At 43.6% G+C, this 20,921-nt stretch overlaps 1 protein-coding gene across 3 annotated transcripts in view; it reads right to left on the bottom strand.

Annotated features, from left to right (window-relative positions):
- The window catches only part of LOC122561061 (tumor necrosis factor receptor superfamily member 6-like), a 65,584-nt gene that overhangs the window by 12,810 nt on the left and 31,853 nt on the right, over nucleotides 1–20,921 (bottom strand). For all 3 annotated transcript variants that reach the window (XM_043712418.1, XM_043712419.1, XM_043712417.1), the window contains exons 4-8: nucleotides 15,271–15,376; nucleotides 12,039–12,109; nucleotides 6,755–6,862; nucleotides 2,033–2,055; nucleotides 274–292 (exon numbers count right to left, since the gene is read on the bottom strand). In XM_043712418.1, coding sequence (XP_043568353.1) covers nucleotides 274–292; nucleotides 2,033–2,055; nucleotides 6,755–6,862; nucleotides 12,039–12,109; nucleotides 15,271–15,376 — 327 coding nt within the window. The remainder of the gene's footprint in view (nucleotides 1–273; nucleotides 293–2,032; nucleotides 2,056–6,754; nucleotides 6,863–12,038; nucleotides 12,110–15,270; nucleotides 15,377–20,921) is intronic.

Below are 20,921 nucleotides of genomic sequence, written 5' to 3'. Positions count from 1 at the left end.
GGCAGGTGGGACTAGTTTAGTTTGGGATTATGGTCAGCATGGACTGGTTGGACCAAAAGGGTCTGTTTCCTTGCTCTATGATTCTGTCAACAGGAAGATGATCCTGTGACAGAATGAGCGCCCCAGAGATTAATGTCAACTGCAGGAAAACTTCAGATTTTTAACAAAAAGATCAAGATACATTAACTAAGTTTGCAACCGTGGAAAATAGCTCAGCTGATGACAAATAAGACAAGTGCTCATGTGAGGAAATCTGAGTCGCCAAATAGTTACCATTTTTCACCTCCAGTATCTGTGGAGAAGAAACATAAAGCAATTAGCAAACATGTCAGACTTAGCTGAAGAGAGATCTAGATTTTAACAGAAATGTAAAGGAATCACATGATTTCATGCTCAGGTCTCTGCATGGATCTTGAACCCATAACCATGGACTCAGAGATTAAAGACCCTCCAGCAAATTGATTTAAAACACTTAATGTGTCAGAAACTTCAAAATTTAATTTCAAAACTTTACTGTGTAATGTGGCAAATAGGGTACAGAATCACTCACAGTTCTATGAAAAACCAGCAATTGGATCATACGCTGTGCAAAAGCAATTTAGCACACTGCAAATTCTGGGCTATACAAATAAGTGGTAATATATAGTCGCAAGTAAATTAAGGAAGATCATGGATTGCGATGTGTAGAAATACTGCGAGTTCTGAATTCCCCCATTTTAAAATATGCATGGAAGGCAATATGACAGTTTATGGATGTAAGTTTGCTCACTAAGTTGGAAGATTTGTTTTCAGACGTTTCATCACCGTCCTTGGTAACATCAATGAGCCTCCGGTGAAGTACTAGTGTTATGTCCTGCTTTCTATTTATGTGTTTAGGTTTCCTTGGGTTGGTGATGTCATTTCCGGTTCTTTTTCTCAGATGGTGGTAAATGGGGTTGAATCAATGTGTTTGTTGATAGAGTTCCGGTCAGAATGCCATGCTTCTAGGAATTTGCATGAGTGTCTCTGATTGGCTGGTCCTAGGATGGATGTGCTGTCCCAGTCAAGGTGGTGTCCTTCCTCATCTGTACGTAAGGATGCTAGTGAGAATAAGTCATGTCTTTCGTGGCTAGTTGATGTTCATGTGTCCTGGTGGCTAGTTTTCTGCCTGTTTGTCCAATGTAGTGTTTGTCAGAGTTCTTGCACGGTATTTTGTAAATGACGTTAGTTTTGCTCGTTGTTGGTCTAGGGTCCTTTAAGTTCATTAGCTGCTGTTTTACTGTGTTGGTGGGTTTGTGGGCTGCCATGATGCCAAGGGGTCTGAGTAATCTAGCAATCATGTCTGAGATGTCTTTGATTGAGGGGAGAGTGGCTAGAGTTTCTGGGCATGTTTTGTCTGCTTTTTGGAGTTTGTTACTGAGAAACTGGCGGACTGTGTCATTGGTACACGCTCTTTTTGAATATGCTGTACAGGTGTTTTTTCCTCTGCTCTTTGTAGTTTCTCGGTGTGGTGGTTCATTTGCTTTTGTAGCTCAGTACTTGGTCCACGTGTGTTGTTTTTCTGTAGACGCTGGTTTGATCGAGACAACACATCCATCCTAAGACAGGCCAAACAAAGGCATGCTCGAGAATTCCTAGAAACATGGCATTCCAGCTGGACCTCTATCAACAAACACATTGATTTGGACCCCATTTACCACCCCCTGAGAAAAAGAACCAGAAATGACATCACCAACCCAAGGAAACCTAAACATAAATAGAAAGTAGGACATAACACAACTGCTTCACCGGAGGCTCACTAATGATGTTACCCAGCATGGTGATGAAACGTCTGAAAACAAACCTTCCAGCTCAGCGAGCAAACTTACATTCAGAACCTCAATCTGAGCTACAAATCTTCTCAAAACTCTGACAGCTTACATCTAGAAATAGCTTTCACCTCATTGAAAAGTTGCATGCACTGAAACAGGATTCCAACATTGCATTACATTTTACACATTGCATAAGTATAAAAATGTCCATATTTACAAAAAAAAATGTAATTAGTCTTTACCTGAGAGCTTGGTGGTTTATTGCCTGAAATAGGAAAATATATCTTTTAGCAATGACAGAGGATTAGACTAGGCACTGATCTGAAACTAGTTTACAAGATTAGTGATGGCTAAACGATAACAACATTCAAGTTATTAATGTGGTTTAAAAGCAGTTTTCAGAAAATAGCTGGAGACATATTATTTCTAGGGAGTCAGTTAGCGGAGTTGGTTGAATGGCTAGTTTGTGATGCAGACAGATGCTAACAGTGTAGGCTCAATTCTCATACTTATCTGACATTTTAACATGAGGGTCCCACCTTGTCTACCTATGGTAACCACCAGTTGTCTCTGTCCAATGTGAGAGTAACCCATTTGATAACAGTGCCTTTATCTTTACTAAGTTTCTAGTTGCATTTCAGACTTTGATATGTGGTTAAACATTAGAGAACTAACTGTGAATTGAAAAGCAATAACATTACTGCAGTCACTTTTGCTCTGCCCCATAGAGAGAATCAAACTTGTCACTAGAATCTCAGTGATTGCTCACTATTCCAATGGAGGAAGCAAGCTTTTGTCTCACCAAAGGTACTCCTTGGACAGCACCTTCCAAACACTTTGGACCACTTCCATCTAGATGGAGAAGGGCAGCAGATACATGGGAACACCATCATCTGATGGTCACAGAAAGTTCCCCCAATCAGAAATATGATATAGGTAGCTCTCTGATAGCATCATTGTTGCATTCCAACGAAACCTTACTTAATAGAAAATCGCTTAATAGAAATAACCCCATGGGAAAAGTGGATTTCGGGATAGATTAGCAAAAAACATCACTCATGATCACTCAAAAATCACCCAAAAGCCTAACACAAAGTATAGCACAACTTGCATGAAGGTTTAAATCATATTTATTAATGAAACAAAAGTAAATTTAAAGCATTATATTTTTTCAATGTTGTCAATGCAGGGACAGAAGGTCATCATCACCACCACCTTTGGGTACAGTTGTGGTTGCATAAGTGGATGGCTGTGGTTGATTGTCTTCTGAGTGTTTCTTGGGAGTTGGTTTAAAAAAAGAAATCCAGTTCTTGCTGCTATGCCCCAATTCTTGTGTTGTGAAGAAGTTGTTTATGGAGTGCCAGATGATATCGACTTGAATGAACTGCTACCCTGCTGTGCTCTGCACTGTAAGCGTTGTCCTCTAAGAGTTGCAACAGCCTTTCAATTTCCCTCAGGATAGAAGACATAAGAAAAGTGGAAAGCTCTCGTGGTGCTGCATCCTGAACTTCAGCTTCCACTTCCCCCTCAGCGACAAGCGGTTGTAGATCAGCGGTAGAGAGGTATTCACAGAGGGACTCAAGCAGCTCCTCAATATCCTCACTTTCCACTTCTTCAAACCTAACCTGCTTTGCAAGGGCAACACAATGCTCTTTGAGTTTTGGGAGCTTATCTGATGGTTCACATCCTTTGAAACCTTGAAAAAAAAAAATCCACTGCCAACCTGCTTCCAGGCAGTCCTTACTGACATCACTCCAGGCCTCCACAATAATGTCAATAACATTCTTAACGTTGAAGCTCTTCAAAGAACATGGTCCTTATTATCCCCGTCAGTAGCTGAAATCAGCCTCTTCAACGCACATTTTAAATGATAAGCTTTAAAAGCTGCTATTGCACCTTGGAACATGGGTTGGATAAGAGAGGCTGTGTTCGGAGGTAGAAATAGCACTCTGATGTTTTCAGAAAGCTCACCAATGGTAGGAGGATGGCTTGGTGCATTATCCACGATGAAATGCAAACTTTTTTGCCTGCAATACGGTCTAAAAACATCTTCCAAAGCATCAACAATAAGGTCAGAAATAATTTGCCCTGTCATCCAACCTTTTTTGCTTGACCTGAAGTAGACAACAAGAACAGACTTAAGGTAACCCTTCAAGGCTTGCTAATTGGCAGAGTGGTACACCACCACAGGCTTAAGCTTTAAGCCTCCACTGGCACTGGCACCCAACAACACAGACATACGATCCTTTGCCATCTTAAAGTTTGGAAATGTAGGTTCCTACATTCTTAGAAATGTAGATTCCAGTATAAACGTGTCTCATCCAAATTGAAGATTTGACCTAACATATAGCCTTCTTCATCAATTGTTTTCCTGCTATGGGAGGAAATGCCAACGCATACTCCTTGCCTGCGCAGGCAGATTCAGCAATTAACTTTACGTTATGGAATGGACAAGGTTTTCTCCTTTATGGTGAGAAAGGTTGTCCCAGATTGCTTTTTTTTTTGTTTGATCTTCTTTCCAAATGTTTAGATTAGATTACTTACAGTGTGAAAACAGGCCCTTCGGCCCAACAAGTTCACATCGCCCCGCCGAAGTGCAACCCACCCATACATCTACCCCTTACCTAACACTACGGGCAATTTAGCATGGCCAATTCACCTGGCCTGCACATCTTTGGACTGTGGGAGGAAACCGGAGCACCCGGAGGAAACCCACGCAGACACGGGGAGAATGTGCAAACTTTTACTCAAAATATATGGAAAATTCCACAATATTTTTGGCCAAAAATAGGGGGTCCACTTTTACATGAGATCGACTATTACTCGAGTATATATGGTATCTCTCTCAGAAAGCTTGCTGTCTGTACAGTATACCAGTTAATAGGAAAGATGTGGATGCTTTGGAGAGGGTTCAGAGGAGGTCTACCAGGATGCTGCCTGGACTGGAGGGCTTATCTTATGAAGAGAGGTTGACTGAGCTCGGACTTTTCTCATTGGAGAAAAGGAGGAGGAGAGGGGACCTAATTGAGGTATACAAGATAATGAGAGGCATAGATAGAGTCAATAGCCAGAGACTATTTCCCAGGGCAGAAATGGCTAACACGAGGGGTCATAGTTTTAAGCTGGTTGGAGGAAAGTATAGAGGGGATGTCAGAGGCGGGTTCTTTACACAGAGAGTTGTGAGAGTATGGAATGCGTTGCCAGCAGCAGTTGTGGAAGCAAGGTCATTGGGGACTTTTAAGAGACTGCTGGACATGCATATGGTCACAGAAATTTGAGGGTGCATACATGAGGATCAATGGTCGGCACAACATCGTGGGCTGAAGGGCCTGTTCTGTGCTGCACTGTTCTATGTTCTATCTCATAGAAAGCTACTCTGTTGGTGGCTGACATTGGTGCATGTGCAGAATGAAGAACAAAATGATCACCACTGGATACGTGCTATTGGGAACAGAGGTAAGCGTTCTTGAAAATACTGTTCCTTAAATCCTCAGTGGCGCTATAGCCAAATTGCACTGCCGGATCACGCATTATCTCAGAACCATCTGTAATAGCTAGATAAACTTTTTTAATGATGTTGGTGGGGCAATAATGATGGCAAGGCCATTAATATACAATATTATTTGGGGCAAATCAGACAGCAGGTTTTGAAATATGTACACGTACTGTTCATTGTAAATATCCTGAAGCTGCTGGCAGAGATAGCATGCTCCTTCCCAGAGTTTGTTGTAGCAATCTTCACAAACTGGCGTGACTGTGCATCTTGGGGTGGCATGGTAGCTCAAGTGGTTAACACTGCTGCCTCACAGTGCCAGGGACCCAGGTTTGATTCCAGCCGCGGATGACTGTCTGTTTTCACATTCTCCCCATGTCTGTGTGAGTTTCCTCCCACAGTCACAAAGATGTGCAGATTAGGTGGATTGGCCATGAAATTGCCCATATTGCCCAGATATATCCAGGCAAGGTGGATTAGCCATAGGAAATGCATGGTTATGGGGATTACTAGGGCAGCAGGATGCACTGATGTGCCAACTGTAAGACAGACAAATGTAAATGATTACGAGGGTCTGAGAGTGGCAGCCAATCAACACTGCCACTTTGTACCAAGAGGACAAGAGAGAGAAGAATCTGTTTCCCTATAGACAATACATTTTGTAGAGGAGCCACTCTAGTTTGTTGGTCAGCATGGTGGCTCAGTGGTTAGCACTACTGCCTCTTCAGAAGGTCAGTGTGAACTTGATGGGTTGAATTGTCTGCTTCCAGATTTGTAGGGATTGTATGATTCTGAAAGACTGCCAGTGAATCTGACAGATATTGTACTTACTGAATAACTCAATGTCAAAAATGGGTAAAAAGTTAGGGCTGGTGCTTTTACGTTTTAATTTGATTTGCCCCCGGAGTGTCTCTACTTTTGTCTCTTTGCCTTAAGCCCTTCTGAACTTGCCAAATCTATTGAGTTTTCTATACATTAAGAATTTATACTTTGGCGTTTTTCCTATTGGTTTGGACTCGGAATGTCTCAGTGAGGTTCTTCAATTTGATTGTGTGAAAACCCTGGCTATCTCTATCTGTTGAGGCATGATATAAGCTGTCTGCTCCCATAGAAATATCACCCTGGAATGGACATGAAGCTGGATAATATCTGTGCTGTAGAGTCCACAGGAACTCTGTGGACAGTTCTCCGGATGGTGAAAAGGGAGCATCATTTCTTCAATGCAGACAATAAAATAATTTGTTGAAATTACAGGACAAGAGAAATATTTTAAGAAAAGTCTACTTTTACAATTAGCATTTTGCAATGGGTTATTAATTGCTGACAGACAGTTCAATGCAACAGTTGTTTCCTTACCAGAAGCATCAAAATCATTTTGTTTGAAATCATTATACTGGCCAATATTAAAAATAATAAATTTAAGTTGACATTGCTTAGAAGAGTAAAACAGTCTAAGTTTCTTTTGACTTACGTCGACAGTATTTCTTTTTCATGCACAAATATCCAACAATTCCAGCAATTACTCCAAGTACTAAGAAAATTGGGATCACTATGGCAGCAGGATGCACTGATGTGCCAACTGTAAGACAGACAAATGTAAATGATTATGATGGTCTGAGAATGACAGCCAATCAACACTGCCACTTTGTACCAAGAGAACAAGAGAGAGAAGAATCTGTTTCCCTATAGACAATACATTTCATAGAGGAGCCACTCTAGTTTGTTGGTCAGCATGGTGGCTCAGTGGTTAGCACTACTGCCTCACAGCGCCAGCAACCAGGTTCGATTTCACCCTCAGGCGACTATCTGTGCAAACTTTGCACATTCTCCCTGTGTCTGCGTGTAGTTCCTGCCGGTGACCCAGTTTCCTCCCACAGTCCAAAGCTGTACAAGTTGGGAGGATTGGCCATGCTAAATTGCCCTTAGTGTCCATGAATGTGAAGGCGAGGTGGGTCAGCCATGTGAGTGCAGGGTTATGGGGGTGAGTCTAGGTGGGATGCTCTTTGCAGGGTTGGTATGGACTTGATGGGCCAAATGGCTTACTTCCACACTGTAGGGATTCTATGATTAGAATACTGCCAGTTAGTAATATGTTAGTACGCATTATAGGACAGTATAAGTTGTTTAACTTTGTCATTATTAGAATGTCATAACACTGCATCAAGGATTCTGGGTAATCCAAGATGAAGGATGGGAAATATTTCTGGCTGTAACAGGCTGCTCCTTTTTGAGATATTTTGGTGTTGGAGGTGATTTCCTCGAATTCCAGGAGCATCAATTACTGTTTTAGATGCTGTTGCATTGTTTAGGAATTTTGGAGAAAAAAAAGTCAAAACAACAGCACTTTTAAAAGGGAGAGGGATAGTGCAGGAGAGAGACAGAGAGAGAGAAACCCACACTGCCAACTGACATGGCAGTGAACCTGCACAGTTACTGCCTTTGCTGTTGAATTTGTTATATCACTGGACACCGGAGTGCTTCTGGGAAAATTAACAAACAGTGAAATTCACAACGGATCATGGAGAAACCTGTTTGGGAGAGGTCACAGCACAGAGACAGATAAGTGAATAGTTTTAAGTGTGGCCTTGGGGCCTTGCTGCAAGTCTGCAGTAGTGAATAGAGTGGGTTATTTCTTGATTACATGTTTTATTGAGATAGGTCTCTTGATTAAACTTAAAAACATAAACCATAAAAATTAAGTTAGCCTGGAGCAGTCTTTTGTAGAGGAATAAGATAGGGCTATTTTCCAGGTCTGCAAAAATAAAGCAAAAATGGCCTTTAGTAGAGTGATATGCATTTCTTGTCAGATGTGGGATTTTAGGGAAAGTTTACGGGTTACTGAGGATTATATCTGCAATAAATGCCATTGGTTGCGAATCCCATCAGATCGAATGGAACAGTTGGAGTGACAGTTAGAGGCAATGAGGGATTTACAAGAGCAAGGGGATGTGATGGATGCCAGTTATAGGAAGGGGAAAAAGTCGCAGATACAGTCACATAGATGAATTAACTCCAGGAAAGGTAAGAGAGGTAAACAGGTAGTACAGGAAACTTCTGTGGCTATCCCCATTTCAAACAAGTATGCTGTTTTGGAAAATGTAGGGAGAGATGGATTCTCAGGGGAACGTAGCACCATCAAGTTTCTGGTATTCAGACTGGCTCTAATGCAATGAAGAGTACGTCAGGTTCAAAGAGATCGATTGTGTTAGGGGACTCTCTCGTCCAAGGCACAGACAGACATTTCTGTGGCCAGCAGCAAAAAAATCAGAATGGTGTGTTGCCTCCCTGGTGCCAGGATCAAGGATGTCTCAGAGAGGGTGCAGAATGTTCTCACGGGGGGGAGGGGGGGGGGGGCAGCAAGAGGTCATTGTCCACTTTGGAACCAACAAATAAGAAGGAAAAAGGTTGAGATTCTGAATGGAGGAGATTACAGAGAGTTAGGCAGAAATTTAAAGAGGAGGTCCTCGAGAGTAGTAATATCTGGATTACTACCGATGCTACGAGCTAGTGAGGACAGGAATAGGAGGATAGAGCAGATGAATGCATGGCTGAGGAGCTGGTGTATGGGAGAAAGATTCACATTTTTGGATCATTGGAGTCTCTTCTGGGGTAGAGGTGACCTAAATTGGAAGGGGACTAATATACTGGCAGGGGGATTTGTGCGAGCTGCTTGGGAGGATTAAAACTAGTAAGGTTGGGGGGGGGGGGGTGGGACCCAGGGACATAGTGAGGAAAGAGATCAATCTGAGACTGGTACAGTTGAGGAAAGAAGCGAGCCCAACAGTCAGGGCAGGCAGGGACAAAGTAGAGAACAAGGTAGGACTGATAATTTAAAGTGCATTTATTTCAATGCAAGGGGCCTAACAGGGCAGGCAGATAAACTTAGGGCTAGTTAGGAACATGGGACTGGGATATCATAGCAATTACAGAAACATGGCTCAGGGATGGGCAGGACTGGCAGCTTTATGTTCCAGGAAGGATAGAAAGGGAGGCAAGAGAGGAGAGGGAGCAGGATTTTTGATAAGGGTTAGCGTTACAGGGAGGATATTCCCAGAAGTACATCCAGCGAAGTTATTTGGGTGGAACTGAGAAATAAGAAAGGGATGATCACATTATTGGGATTATATTATAGACCCCCTAATAGTCAGAGGGAAATTGAGAAACAAATTTGTAAGGAGATCTAAGTTATCTGTAAGACTAATAGGGTGGTTATGGTAAGGGATTTTAACTGTCCAAACATAGACTGGGATGTCCATAGTGTTAAGGGTTTAGATGGAGAGGAATTTGTTAAGTGTGTACAAGAAAGTTTTCTGATTCAGTATGTGGATGTACCTACTAGAGAAGGTGCAAAGCTTGACCAACTCTTGGGAAATAAGGCAGGGCAGGTGACTGAGGTGTCAGTGGGGGAGCACTTTGGGGCCAGTGACCATAATTTTATTAGTTTTAAAATAGTGATGGAAAAGGATAGACCAGATCGAAAAGTTGAAGTTCTAAATTGGAGAAAGGCCAATTTTGACGGTATTAGGCAAGAACTTTCAAAGGTTGATTGGGGAGAGATCCTTGCAGGCAAAGGGACAGCTGGAAAATGGGAAGCCTTCAGAAATGAGATAACAAGAGTGCAGAGACAGTACATTCCTATTAGGGTGTAGGGAAAGCTGGATGACGAGAGAAATTGAGGCTTTGGTTAAGAAAAATAAGGAAGCATATGTCAGATATAGACAAAGATAGATTGAGTGAATCCTTCGAAGAGTATAAAGGAAGTAGGAGTATACTTAAGAGGGAAATCAGGAGGGCAAAACGGGAACATGAGATAGCTTTGGCAAATAGAGTTAAGGAGAATCCAAAGGGTTTTTACAAATACATTAAGCACAAATGGGTAACTAGGGAGAGAATAGAGAGATCCTCAAAGATCAACAAGGCGGCCTTTGTGTGGAGCCCCAGGAGATGGGGGAGGTACTGAACGAGTATTTACTGTGTTTACTGTGGAAAAGGATATGGAAGACATAGAATGTAGGGGCATTGATGGCGACATCTTGAAAAAATGGCCATATGACAGAGGAGGAAGTGCTGGATGTCGTGAAACACATTAAAGTGGATAAATCCCCAGGACCTGATCAGGTGTACCCTAGAACTCTGTGGGAAGCTAGGGAAGTGATCACTGGGCCGCTTACTGAGATATTTGTATCATCGATAGTCACAGATGAGTTGCTGGAAGACTGGAGGTTGGCTAACCTGGTGCCACTGTTTAAGAAGGATGGTAAGGACAAGCCAAGGAACTATAGACCAGTGAGCCTAACGTTGGTGGTGGGCAAGTTGTTGGAGGGAATCCTGAGGGACAGGATATACATGTATTTGGAAAAGCAAAGACTGATTAGGGATAGTCAACATGGCTTTGTGCGTGGGAAATCATGTCTCACAAATTTGATTGAGTTTGTGAACTAACAAACAGCATTGATGACGGCAGAGTGATAGACATGACCTACATGGACTTCAGTAAAGGGTTCAACAAAATTCCCCACGGAAGACTGGTTAGCAAGGTTAGACCTCATGGAATACAGGGAGAACTAGCCATTTGGATACAGAACTGGCTCAAAGGTAGAAGACAGAGGGTGGTGGTAGAGGGTTGTTTTTCAGACTGGAGGCCAGTGACCAGTGGTGTGCCATGAGGTTTGGTGCTGGGTCCACTACTTTTCATCATTTACATAAATGATTTGGATGTGTGCATAAGAGGTACAGTTAGTAAGTTTGCAGATGACACCAAATTTGGAAATGTTGTGGATAGCAAAGGAGGTTACTTCAGATTACAACGGGATCTGGCCCAGATGAGCCAATGGGCTGAGGAGTGGCAGATGGAGTTTAATCTAGATACATGTGAGGTGCTGCATTTTGGGAAAGCATATCTTAGCAGGACCTATACACTCAATGGTAAGGTCCTTGGGAGTGGTGCTGAACAAAGAGACCTTGGAGTGCAGGTTCATAACTCCTTGAAAGTAGAGTTGCAGGTGAATAGGATAGTGAAGAAGGCATTTGGTATGCTTTCCTTTATTGGTTAGAGTATTGAGTACAGGAGTTGGGAGGTCATGTTGTGGCTGGACAGGACATTGGTTAAGCCACTGTTGGAATATTGCATGCAATTCTGGTCTCCTTCCTATTGGAAGGATGTTGTGAAACTTGAAAAGGTACAGAAAAGATTTACAAGGATGTTGCCAGGGTTGGAGGATTTGAACTATGGGGGAGGTTGAATAGGCTGGGGCTGTTTTCCCTGTAGCGTTGGAGGCTGAGGGGTTACCTGATAGATGTTTATAAAATCATGAGGGGCATGGATAGGGTAAATAGACAAAGTCTTTTTCCTGGGGTGGGCGAGTCCAGTACCAGAGGGCATAGGTTTAGGGTGAGAGGGAAAAGATATAAAAGAGACCTAAAGGGCAATGTTTTCACACAGAGAGTGGTGCATGTGTGGAATGGGCTGCCAGAAGAAGTGGCAGGGGCTGGTACAATTACAACATTTAAAAGGCATCTGGATGGGTACACGAATAGAAAGAGTTTGGAGGGAAATGGGCCGGGTGCTGGCAGGTGGGACTATATAGGTTGGGATATCTGGTCGGCATAGACGAGTTGGACCGAAGGGTCTGTTTCCGTGCTGTACATCTCCATGACTCTAAGCTGACTGTTTGGTGACTACTACTGCTCCTTTTAGTTTGTTAAGTTACTCCTATACACAACAGAAAGAAGAACAAAGCAAAAAAGAGATGCACCTTTTTTCCTGCAGACTGTGTCCTGTGTTTCTGTACAGGGTTGTTCAACCTCATCAGTTTCTGCGTTGCACCTTAGGTGGGAAATGAAAGACGTAAGGAAACAGCTGATCTGAGAAAACAGGAACACGTACTCATCTGAGAAAACAGGAACACGTACTCATGGAAACAATCAGCTGGTCTGTTCTGAAACTTCAGAAGGTTTCCTTTCGAGATGCTGCCAAAATTGCTAAAGTCAGATCTCCACCGTCATCATTATTTTGCTTCACTGAGATGCTTAGATTGGTTAAAGATAACCTTCAGTAACTGGTTAGTTATCAGAACCTGTCATTTCCTAATATGGGCAGCCAACTGGTGAAGTTATGGGCAGCGTTATGCAGAAGCTTGAACCCGCTGCAGAATACACTGCAATGGTCAAAATCCTTGGATTCCAGGAACCTGAATGAACAACCACAGAGTCTAAAGGTTGGTTAAACACAGTCCAGGCATTTATTTCTCTGTTCAGAGTTTTAGCCCAGCTCAAACATCTGCTCCCCCCCCCCCCCCCCCCCCCCATCCCCATAAACACACCCAACTCTCATGAAATTAGTAAAATCACCATAGTCTGATAGGACTGAGAGAGACATGACTGGCAGAGAGTTTAATCTGAGACTCTCAGGCGAGAGGGGAGGTTGAGAAGACAGGACCTGCATGGTAACCTCAGCCAGTAGGGAATTGATGCTGTTGGCATCATTCTGCTTTGCAAAGCAACCATCCAGCCAACTGGGCTAACCAACTCCCAATTATCACTGAATGAACATATAACCATTGGCCATTCTCCAGCTGAATTTGGTTTCAGGCATTCCTGCCAGACCCTATTGATAATGGAGCTGAAGCCTCAGGTGATATACACTACTCTCCCCAGCACAAGCTTCCTCATTGGGAAGACAATTTCAGAAGACAATGCTCAACAGCATTGTCACATTCTGGCCAGTGCTATCTGAAAGGTATCCTGAGGAGACAGTGGAATTTCAGTTTGTCACAGTGCCAAAACTTAGAATTGCTTTTTATTTCTTCAAAGTATGCATTTGTTCCTGCCCATGCTCCTAATCTGTTTAAAGCTAAAGATTACAAAATGTAGCTGAGCAATCTAATGGAGACACTGACAGCTTTGAGCATCACTTTAATGAGGTGTTTGAATATGTAGACGAACAGAAAAACTGTGTCCTTCCAGACCCAATAGTAGCACATTCATCTATGTCAGAAAGTGGAGTATTCAATTGACCACTGCAGAGGTTTGAGCACAGAATCCAGGTCGATATTCCACCCCACTGCTGAACCAGAGCTGCACCATCTGAACTGTCATCTGTTGAAAAAAACCAAGGTCCAACCTATCCACTCAGCTGGATGCAAGAAAGCTTGCTGTACTATTGTGAAGAAGAACAGGGAAGTAATTCCTGTTGGTCTGGCTGACATTTATCCACATTGAACATCACTAAAACAAACTACCTAACCATTATCACATTGCTATTTGTGGGAGCTTGCTGTTCATAGACTGGCTCTCAAATTTAAAACATACAATAGTGATTGTTTACAAATTCATGGTGAAGTACAATGAATGACTTCAAATTGGCTGTGAAGTGCTTTTGAATGTGCTGTGATCAGGAAAAGCATCGGTGAATGTCTATATACAGTGCCCGGAGTTTAACATAGCATGGAGAAAATGAGGACTGCAGATGCTGGAGATCAGAGTCGAAAAGTGTGCTGCTGGAAAAGCACAGCTGGTCAGGCAGCATCCGAGGTGCAGGAGGAATCGACATTTCGGATATAAGCCCTTCATCAGGCATTCCTGACCTGCTGTGCTTTTCCAATGCCGCACTTTTTGACTTTAACACAAGATGGTAATGTCACCAAACTCAGAGGCCCAAGCTATCGCCACGGGACATGGATTCAAATTCCAAAACAGTAGGTAGTGGATATTTAAAAATTTAACAGATCTGCAATGGTGACCATGACAATCATCATTGTTTGTTTTAACAATCCATCTGGCTCACTAAGGTCATTTTGGAAAGGAAATCTGCTGTCCTTACAGTCTGGCCTACATGCAATTCCAATTGGTTCTTAACGTTTCTCTGAAGTGGCTAAACCAGCAACTCAGTTCAAGGAACGACCACCAAATACTGACTTTGCCAGGTTCCATGAAAGAATAAAATAAAACTGCAAGTTCTTTCCTTTAACACACACAAGAGTTAGCAAAGTGATTTAATCACAAAACCTGCCTCGATTATGATAAGCATAATCAATATTTTAAGCCTTGCAGTTTACTCAATTGCTCCTATGCTTCTCTACAGATTCATGTATAAAAATATGAGAATGGTGCACCAGGTGAGGCACACAAATCAGCTCACACCTTGGCGTGTGTCATACTATCTACACCTCTTCGATTTGATACAGAATCACACGCTGAAAATCAAATGACCTCTTACAGAGTCATAGTCAGAGATGTACAGCATGGAAACAGACCCTTTCACTGGCAGTTATTCCATGACACTTACACAAAGCAGCTTTTCATGTCCTGAAGATTTCTCACAGAACTTAAGAGCCAACTAACTAATTACTTTTGAAATATGTTTAGTGGGCACCCATAACTGTCAACAGCTGTATACCAAGTTAACCAAAACAGCATTAGCAATTGTCCAGCAATAATTGAGGATTTAACCTAATCCTATTGTTAGAATTCAGAGGTAAACTCCCCAGCCCATCTTCACAAAAAGCTACTTGCAATATTTTACATCCAGCATACATCAAACAGCAAGTTGCATTTAACCTAATAAACTGTTCCAAGCACTGTATCAGCAGGCAAGATTTATCATCAAACTAAATAATGAGCTATTTGTACTGGTCAAAAAGGTCAAGTTGTAAGAAGCATCCGAAAAGGGTGAAAGAAAAACTGAAGAGGAGATGTATAGAAAGGGAATTTCAGAAATTACTGCCTGCGCATTGTCACTAGTGGTGGAGCATTTCAGATTGGAGTTGCACAAAAGACCCAAATATTTTGTTACTTAAGATACAGCAATCTTTCACTAGAACAATTGAATACATGCTCAAACTCTGAAACAGGATTCAATACTGCAATCATCTGAGTCAAGAGGCGAGAGTGCTCTCATTGCAACTAAATGGATTGGCGACAACCTGCCCTGTTGATCCAATACTTGGCATGTAAATAAAATCAAAGTTTGTCATTTTTCTTACTTACTCTGCACACTTGCGGCATTCGTTTCCATTGGTTGTGCTGAAGAAATTTTCCAAACAACTGCATACTGTGTCATGGGTTGTGGTACAGTTGGTTTTCGTTTTCTTACCTGAAGGGAGTGAAATAGTTTACAGACTTCACCCAATCTTACAGCACACAGACTGAGGCCAACAAACGATCAACAAGCTGACCTCGCAGTTCACAAAGACCTAGCCATCTCTGTATTAGGAATTCACATCTTTCTCACTGACCGTTCAAACCAGGCAACGAATCAGGAAAATGAATTGGTTGCACTGCATGAGCACCATTCAAACTGAAGTATTCACACAGCAAGCCAAGGAGCTGAAGGCACTTTAGAGAGTTAAATATAAATAGCACTGTATTAAGATGGAAGCTATCAAATAGACATTTGAAAAGAAGAACAACCTTAATTTTCAGACATATGTGCAATATTTTATCATTATACAAAAAAAAACACAATACAAAATTAATTTTTCAGGGCCAGTGAGGAGGTTTCACAGTGACTGTCAACTTAGCTTGCAGTTATCAACTTAGTTACATCTCATTTAATTGACGCAACTCTTCTAGAGTTTTTACTGCATTAGTGAATGACCTTGTCAATAAGAGAGATATCAGAATTCCTGTCACTGCTTTCAGCCTCAGTGGTAATTGCAACACTGATAGTCCCATCGTTGTTACCACTGCAAACTGCAAGCCAGTACATCCAATTTTCCTCTTGAGCATATGGTGCAAGAATATTGGATGAAATATTGGGAGACTGCCAAAGCATATACTGTTATTAAAGGAAGTAATTGCAATGGTCCACAGTTCAGAAGATCTCTTGCTGGGTCAAAAGTGCTTTATTAAAAGCAAAAGGCTTTTGATTTTTGGCACAATTAACTCAAAGACATTCCACAATACGTCACTGTAGGCGTGTGGACAACAGATACCGTTCCAGGAACTGCAAGAGAATTAATTGTGTCTTGAGGTACCCATTGTTCCCTGTGTTCGCTGAGGCCCAGTACCCCTCACGCTGCATATCCAAATGCCTCTCTTTAACAGAATGAAATGCCTACAACCCCATATGGATAATGGACAATTACCCAACTTCACTCAACTTAAGAAGTTTTGAAGGGTCACTGGCCCCGAAACATTAACTCTGGTTTCTTTCCACAGATGCTGCTCGACCTGCTGAGTTTCTACAACAATTTCTGTAATGCAAATACTGGAATGTTGATTTGGTAACTAACATTGGATGTGGAAAGACAGATTAAATAAACTAAACTGTGGTCTCATTTGAGCAATTTAAAGAATATAAGATATGGAATTTGTTTTATTTATTAGTCAATACCTTTGGATGTACATTTTAGTTGTATTTTGCAATTACCAGGTCCCTGATTGTGCTATGGAAGGTTGCCACATGAGCATTTAGTATTCCTTTAATGGAAGTGCTACTTCATTCAGAATATGCACAGTTCACAGACACACAGACAGAGAGGCGCAGAGAGACACACAGAGAGACAGACACAGAGAGAGGCAACATGCAGTAATTTGTTCTGTCACACTAACTGGCACAAGCAAAACTTTGAGTGATTAGAAACAAGGGTCAAAATTATTTTTATTTTTTCAGTGCTTATCTTCAGATTTTCTGGAGGACTACATTTTGATTAAGTGTTCTCTCACCTTTCTAGCCTCTCTCCCCTCTTCCCCAAATTCCCCTCCTGTAGTGTCCTTTAGCACTCCTCACAGCTTTTGCAGCCCCCTTCTCCACAGCAATGGCCAGTTACAACCTCGTTCTCTGTTCCTTACATCAATCTCCTCACCTCCTTCCCCCAACCTCGCTGCTGCCACCTCCTCCCTCCTTCCTCTGGCTGATGCCCCACCAGCTGGAACTCCCAGAGGGAGGGTATGGAGAAGGTGTGGGGTGGTGGGGTAAAGGGGGCAAACAATACAAAGCCCTTTGAAGAATGGAGGACAATGCCAAGAGACAAACTTGAGAATCTGGATCCAACGTTCAATAATCTGTCAAGATCAGTACATTCCACATTAAATTCCTTATTCCACCATCTGTATCACAAGGCTTACTTACTGCTCAATGCACAACATTTCAATCACCCATTCACCAATCACCTCTGTCCATCCTCAATTGCCTTACATGCACATCTCAGTTGGCACACACTGGTAGCTATTCAACCATGACAGTGACACTCACTGATACACTTGCATCTCTCCTAGTGGAAGAGAGATACACCAACAAAGCTGGGAGATAGGAACAGCTACATGGCCTTATCCGGTTGTGAGGCTATTTCTCAGGGCTGAATCCGTGGAAGCATACAGAAGGCAATTATTAATCCTCCTCCTCCTCCTCATATCCCATTACTCTAAATCCTTTGTATTTGCAAGCTTCTTCCTTCCCCCTCAGCACACTCCAATCATTGCACTGCCTGCCTTTCAGAAACCCGTTAATTACTACTTGCACAGGCAGCAGTTGAAAAGCAACAATAATGATGATGAAAATAACATTGCCACCGATTAACAAATGCAGCTATCAGCTCAGACATTGGCACCGTGTGTAATGTAAAGAGTGGCCACAGGGACAGCAGCTCCATTTGGTGAACCAAAGTGATGGGAGATCACATGGAATAGGAGCCTGGAACAATAAGACCATTAGGTCACATGACCTCTCTTACGATCTTCAACATATGTTCTTTTTCAATAAAGTCGGAGTGCTGATTACCCACAAGGCCTCACTACATGCCAACCAGACACAGAACCAGACGTGGGAGGTAAATGCCCTTAGTGATATCCAGTCACAGTCATGATGAACTGGAAAGTCAACCCAATGGTCTAAACCCAGAGGTAGGGAACAAACAAGGTCAGCAGTGGCAGAGGCCAGCCAGCGACAGGTTCTGAGACATATCTCGGCACTGAACTGCAGAACAGGAAATCCCACAATCAAAAAGAGAAAGAGAAAGCCCCAAGGCAGAACATGCAGCAAACAATGGGAAGAATTCACTCAATGACATTAAGGAAAGTATGACAAGAAACAAAAGTACTTACTGACATGGGGAAGAAATGGGAACTCAGAAAATGCACAAGAGGAACTGGGCACATTCAAACCATGAAGGAACACCACCGGTGGGAACCCACCCCAATACCTCATGAGTGTAAACAGAGACCACAGCAAGGTTGCAGTGGCTGCAGGAAAATTACAGACAGATGGCGGCAGTCTGTGGGAGTCTCAGTGATAAGGGGATAAAGTCTTACTGAGGGATGTGAAAGGCCTGTGACAAGAATTCAACTTCCTGCTGGTACAGACCTGTAAGAAACATTCTGGTGTGCAGAGATGAAAACAAAGTGGCAGAGAAAGCAGTTTAAATTAGTAAACCCTCAACCTGGGAGACTGCTACAAGCTATCACAGAAATAAGGGACATGGAAAAATTTGTCACAATAAGCCACAGTCGGTGTCTCAGTTTTCAGTACAGCACAGAAAATGAAGCAGCGTAAGATCGGAGGTTGGCAGTGTAAGGTCAAAGGGCGACACTGGTAATTCAGACTAGGACCAGCTTGCTCGCATGCAGGCTCGAGCTGTTGTCAATGTGGCAGCTGATACCAAAAGGACTTCAACATTCCAACAATTTGTACTCTAAATCAATCCGTGGGATTGCCGAGGCTCCGTCTGTCATAGTGGATTGGGAAGTAGTCCATGCTGCACAACTCCTCTGTGCGTACATTCAGAATGGCAGCTTTTGCTCTCCAGCCACAGCAACCCTGCCTCTGCCCTTGACGTTACCCAGTGGTGAGCCCAGGCTGCTGCTGGGCCATGCCAAGGTGGTGCAATCCAAACCTGGGCTAAACAGGGCCAGAGTCGTTCAGGCCAAAGACCAGCTGGAGTCTCTTCCAGTGAAAGACAGCAGCTTTGCTACAGTCAGTCAGTCAGTGAGATAGCATCACATAGGAGTACGAGATCAAAGGCATCTGCAACAATGGCACTAAGTTTCCTGAAGAAAGGCTTATGCCCGAAACGTCGATTCTCCTGTTCCCTGGATGCTGCCTGACCTGCCGCGCTTTTCCAGCAACACATTTTCAGCTCTGATCTCCAGCATCTGCAGTCCTCACTTTCTCCACTAAGCTCATACACATTGGTAATGAGAGTCTCTTTGTGTGGGATGGTTTGATTAATAAATTTAGGTTAGCATGTTTGCATTGTGTTAGCACAATGAGCATTTTGTTTGCATGTCATTCCCCTGTCTCTGCCTCATCACATTGAACATCATTTGAATAGAAGCAATTATCTAATGCCCACTTGAATGCCTTTAACTGAACGTGGCCTCAACTTCATGTCCAAGCAGTAGAATCCAAGCCCAAACCTCTCACTGTCTGAAAAGGTTGCTTCTCTCATTACAATGGGGTTCACACGCTGAATTCCACCCTCGCCCCGATCTCCCTCCCCGCCCCGATTCCCACCCCCACACCTAACCCCGCCCCCACTCCCAGCTCCAGCCCCACACCAGGTCCTAGCTCCCAGCCCTGCCGTATTTTCACCATCCCTCCAGAACTACCCCTCTCTGAGGATGAAAGGTCAGAGGCCTCACCTTCAACCCCCTAAGCTCTCGGATCAACGAGTTCAACACGCGGCGTGATATCGAACAATTCTTCCGCCGCCTTCGCCTCCGTGCCTACTTCTTCAACCTAGATTCTCGCCCACCCTCTGACGACCCCTTCTCCCGCCTCCAACACACCCCATCCACCTGGACACCCCGGGCTGGCCTCTTACCCGCCCTCAATCTCTTCATAGCCAACTGCCGCCGCGACATTAACCGCCTCAACCTGTCTCACCCACTCCAACCTCTCACCCTCGGAACGTGCAGCCCTCCACTCCCTCCAACCTCACTATCAAACCAGCAGACAAGGGAGGCGCGGTAGTAGTTTGGCGCACCGACCTTTACACCGCTGAGGCTAAACGCCAGCTCGCGGACACCTCCTCCTACTGCCCCCTTGACCATGACCCCACCTCCCACCACCAAACCATCATCTCCCAGTCCATCCATAACCTCATCACCTCAGGGGATCTCCCATCCACCACCTCCAACTTCACAGGCCCACAACCCCGCACCGCCCGTTTCTACCTCCTGCCCAAAATCCACAAACCTGACTGCCCCGGCCGACCCATTGTCTCAGCCTGCTCCTGCCCACTGAACTCATCTCTGCATACCTCGACACGGTCCTGTCCCCCTTAGTCCAAGAACTATCCACCGACGTTCGGGACACCACCCACGCCCTCCACCTCCTCCATGATTTTCGCTTCCCTGGACCCCAATGTCTTATCTTCACCATGGACATCCAGTCTCTGTACACCTCCATCCCCCATCACGATGGCCTCAAAGCCCTCCGCTTCTTCCTTTCCTGCCGTACCAACCAGTGCCCTTCCACTGACACCCTCCTTCAACTGACTGAACTGGTCCTCACTCTGAACAACTTCTCTTTCCAAACCTCCCACTTCCTCCAAACCAAAGGAGTAGCCATGGGCACCCGCATGGGCCCCAGCTATGCCTGTCTCTTTGTAGGATATGTGGAACAGTCCATCTTCCGCAGCTACACTGGCACCACCCCCCACCTTTTCCTCCGCTACATCGATGACTGTATCGGCGCT

This window comes from Chiloscyllium plagiosum, chromosome 22 (genome assembly GCF_004010195.1).
Source record: "Chiloscyllium plagiosum isolate BGI_BamShark_2017 chromosome 22, ASM401019v2, whole genome shotgun sequence".
NCBI lineage: Eukaryota > Metazoa > Chordata > Chondrichthyes > Orectolobiformes > Hemiscylliidae > Chiloscyllium > Chiloscyllium plagiosum.
The sequence above is the reverse complement of the archived record's forward strand: the minus strand, read 5'-3'. Positions and strand labels throughout refer to the sequence as shown.